The sequence below is a fragment of the Mandrillus leucophaeus genome, unplaced genomic scaffold, assembly GCF_000951045.1.
Source record: "Mandrillus leucophaeus isolate KB7577 unplaced genomic scaffold, Mleu.le_1.0 Scaffold53, whole genome shotgun sequence".
NCBI lineage: Eukaryota > Metazoa > Chordata > Mammalia > Primates > Cercopithecidae > Mandrillus > Mandrillus leucophaeus.
Genome location: NW_012105697.1, coordinates 1,037,250 through 1,039,985, shown reverse-complemented (window position 1 = coordinate 1,039,985; position 2,736 = coordinate 1,037,250). Strand labels below are relative to the sequence as shown.

General features: G+C 52.5%; 1 protein-coding gene across 4 annotated transcripts in view; it reads left to right on the top strand.

Annotated features, from left to right (window-relative positions):
- TNNT1 (troponin T type 1 (skeletal, slow)) overlaps window positions 1–2,736 on the top strand; it is an 18,605-nt gene that overhangs the window by 9,007 nt on the left and 6,862 nt on the right. For all 4 annotated transcript variants that reach the window (XM_011996944.1, XM_011996943.1, XM_011996942.1 and 1 more), the window contains one exon: window positions 2,375–2,488. In XM_011996944.1, coding sequence (XP_011852334.1) covers window positions 2,375–2,488 — 114 coding nt within the window. The remainder of the gene's footprint in view (window positions 1–2,374; window positions 2,489–2,736) is intronic.

Genomic DNA, 2,736 nt, shown 5'->3' with positions numbered 1-2,736 from the left:
CCACCTCGCCCGGCTAGTTTTTTTTGTATTTTTTAGTAGAGACGGGGTTTCACCATGTTAGCCAGGATGGTCTCGATCTCCTGACCTCGTGATCCGCCTGTCTCGGCCTCCCAAAGTGCTGGGATTACAGGCTTGAGCCACTGCGCCCGGCCTATTTTAATCTTTTGTAGACACAGCATTTTGCCATGTTGTCCAGGCTGGTCTTCAACTCCTAAGCTCAAGCAATCCACCTGCCTCAGCCTCCCAAAGTGCTGGGATTACAGGCATGAGCCACCATGCCCAGCCTGGATTCTCCATTTTCTTCTTTTTCCTTTTTTTTTTTTTTTTTTTTTTGAGACAGTCTTGCTCTGTCACCCAGGCTAGAGTACAGTGACGTGATCTCGGCTCACTACAACCTCTGCCTTCTGGTTCAAGTGATTCCCCGCCTGAGCCTCCTGAGTAGCTGGGATTACAGGCACCAACCATCCGGCTCGGCTAATTTTTGTATTTTTGGTAGAAAGGGGATTTCTTCATGTTGGTCAGGCTGGTCTCGAACTCCTGACCTTAGGTGATCCACCCCCTTGGCCTCCCAAAGTGCTGGGATTACAGGCATGAGCCACCGTGCCTGGCCATTATTATTATTATTATTATTATTTGAGATAGGGTCTTTCTATGTTGCCCACGTTGTTCCCAAATTCCTGGGCTCACGTGATCCTCCTGCCTCAGCCTCCCAGGTAGCTGGGATTACAGGCACAAGCCACCTGCCCGTCACCCAGACAAGAAGGGGAGTTTGCAGATGTGATTAAGTTAAGGGTCTTGAGATGGGACGGTTGTCCTGGAATATTTGTGGGGAGGGGCAAGATCATCACAAGGGTCTTTATAAGAGGAAGGCCAGAGGGTCATACTGAGAGATTTGAAGATGCTACATGGCTGCCTCTGAAGATGGAGGTAGGTCCATGGGCCCAGACGTGCAGGCAGCAGCTGGAAAAGGGAAGGGAATGAATTCTCCCCTAGAACCTCCAGAGGAAATTGGTTCTTGATTTCAGCCCAGTGGGACCAATTTCAGATGTCTGATCCGCAGAACTGTAAGATAACAAAGCTTGCATTGTTTTTCTGCCACTAAGTTTGCAAATTATAGCAGTGATAGGAAACTAAGCTTGGGCACGGTGGCTCACACCTGTAATCCCAGCGCTTTGGAAGACAAGTGGATCACTTGAGGCCAGTAGTTCGCGACCAGCCTAGGCAACATGGTGAAACCCTGTCTCTACTAAAAATACAAAAATTAGCTGGTCATGGTGGCACATGTCTGTAATCCCAGTTACTTGGGAGACTGAGGCAGGAGAATCACTTGAACCCAGGAGGTGGGGTTTGCAGTGAGCAGCTCAGAGATTGCACCACTGCACTCCAGCCTGAGTGACAAAGGGAAACTCCATCTCAAAAAAAGAAAGGAAACTAATTCAGGTACGGAGTACTGGGTGTACAAAAAGCCTCATGTCCACCATAAGGAGAGGGGGCTCAGCCTGGACAAGCCACTATTTCTGGAACATGCAATGAAGAATTTCTCAAATGTTGTAATTCCTTTGCTAAATATTCTAGAACCACTTCCTCAGGCTTGAAGCCATCAGCCTCTTTAATCTCCCCAGTCCTTGGCCTTATCACCAGTTACCTTCCTTGACCACCTTAAAACAGACATTCTCATCTCCTGAGACTAAGGGCAACTGCGGCCCAGACTGGCTGAGCATCTGGAGTGAGGTCACATAGCAAAGTTCACTATTGGCTGTTTCAGGTTGGAGGCATGCAGAAAAAGCAGGCATTTCTCCTTCTCCTTCTCCTTCATTTCCATTTTTTTCTGGGGGGATATTAAGACCCAGGAAGGGGGCCGGGTGTGGTGGCTCACGTTTGCAATCCCAGCACTCTGGGAGGCTGAGGTGTGCAGATCACTTGAGGTCAGGAGTTTGATACCGGCCTGGCCAACATGGTGAAACCCAATCTCTACTAAAAAGACAAAAATTAGCGGGATGTGTTGGTGTGTGCCTGTAGTCCCAGCTACTCGGGAGGCTGAGGCAGGAGAATGGCTTGAACCTGGGAGGCGGAGGTTGCAGTGAGCCGAGATCCGGCCACTGCACTCCAGCCTGGGCGACACAGCGAGACTCCGTCTCAAAAAAAAAAAAAAACCCAGAGAGGGGAAGGAACTTACAGGTGATCGCAGGGGGAGACCTGGCCGGGCCGGGAGGAGACACCTGTGTCTCTGCTGGTTCTGATGTCCCCCGGCCTGCTGATCCCTGTGCTCCAGCTCCACTTAGCACAGAACAGAGCCCCCATCCTTCCCATCCCAGGGCCCTCCTCCCTTAGGCCTAGAAGGGCAGCCATGAGGTTAACCCCTTCCTTCCCACAGGAGGAGAAGATGAGGAAGGAAGAGGAAGAGGCCAAGAAGCGGGCAGAGGATGATGCCAAGAAAAAGAAGGTGCTGTCCAACATGGGGGCCCATTTCGGCGGCTACCTGGTCAAGGTGAGTCAGCCTGCAGGAGCCTGAGGTCTAAGTTCTGAGGCGGGAGAGGCTTGGGGCCAGACCTCTGGTTCCTAATGGAGGAGGGTCTGGGGCCTGGACCCCCGGGTCTGAGGGAGGAGGGGCTGGGGGCCTGGACCCCCGGGTCTGAGGGAGGAGGGGCTGGGGTCTGGACTCCTGGGATGAGGGAGGAGGGGCTGGGGGCCTGGACTCCTGGGTCTGAGGGAGGAGGGGCTGGGGGCCTGGACTCC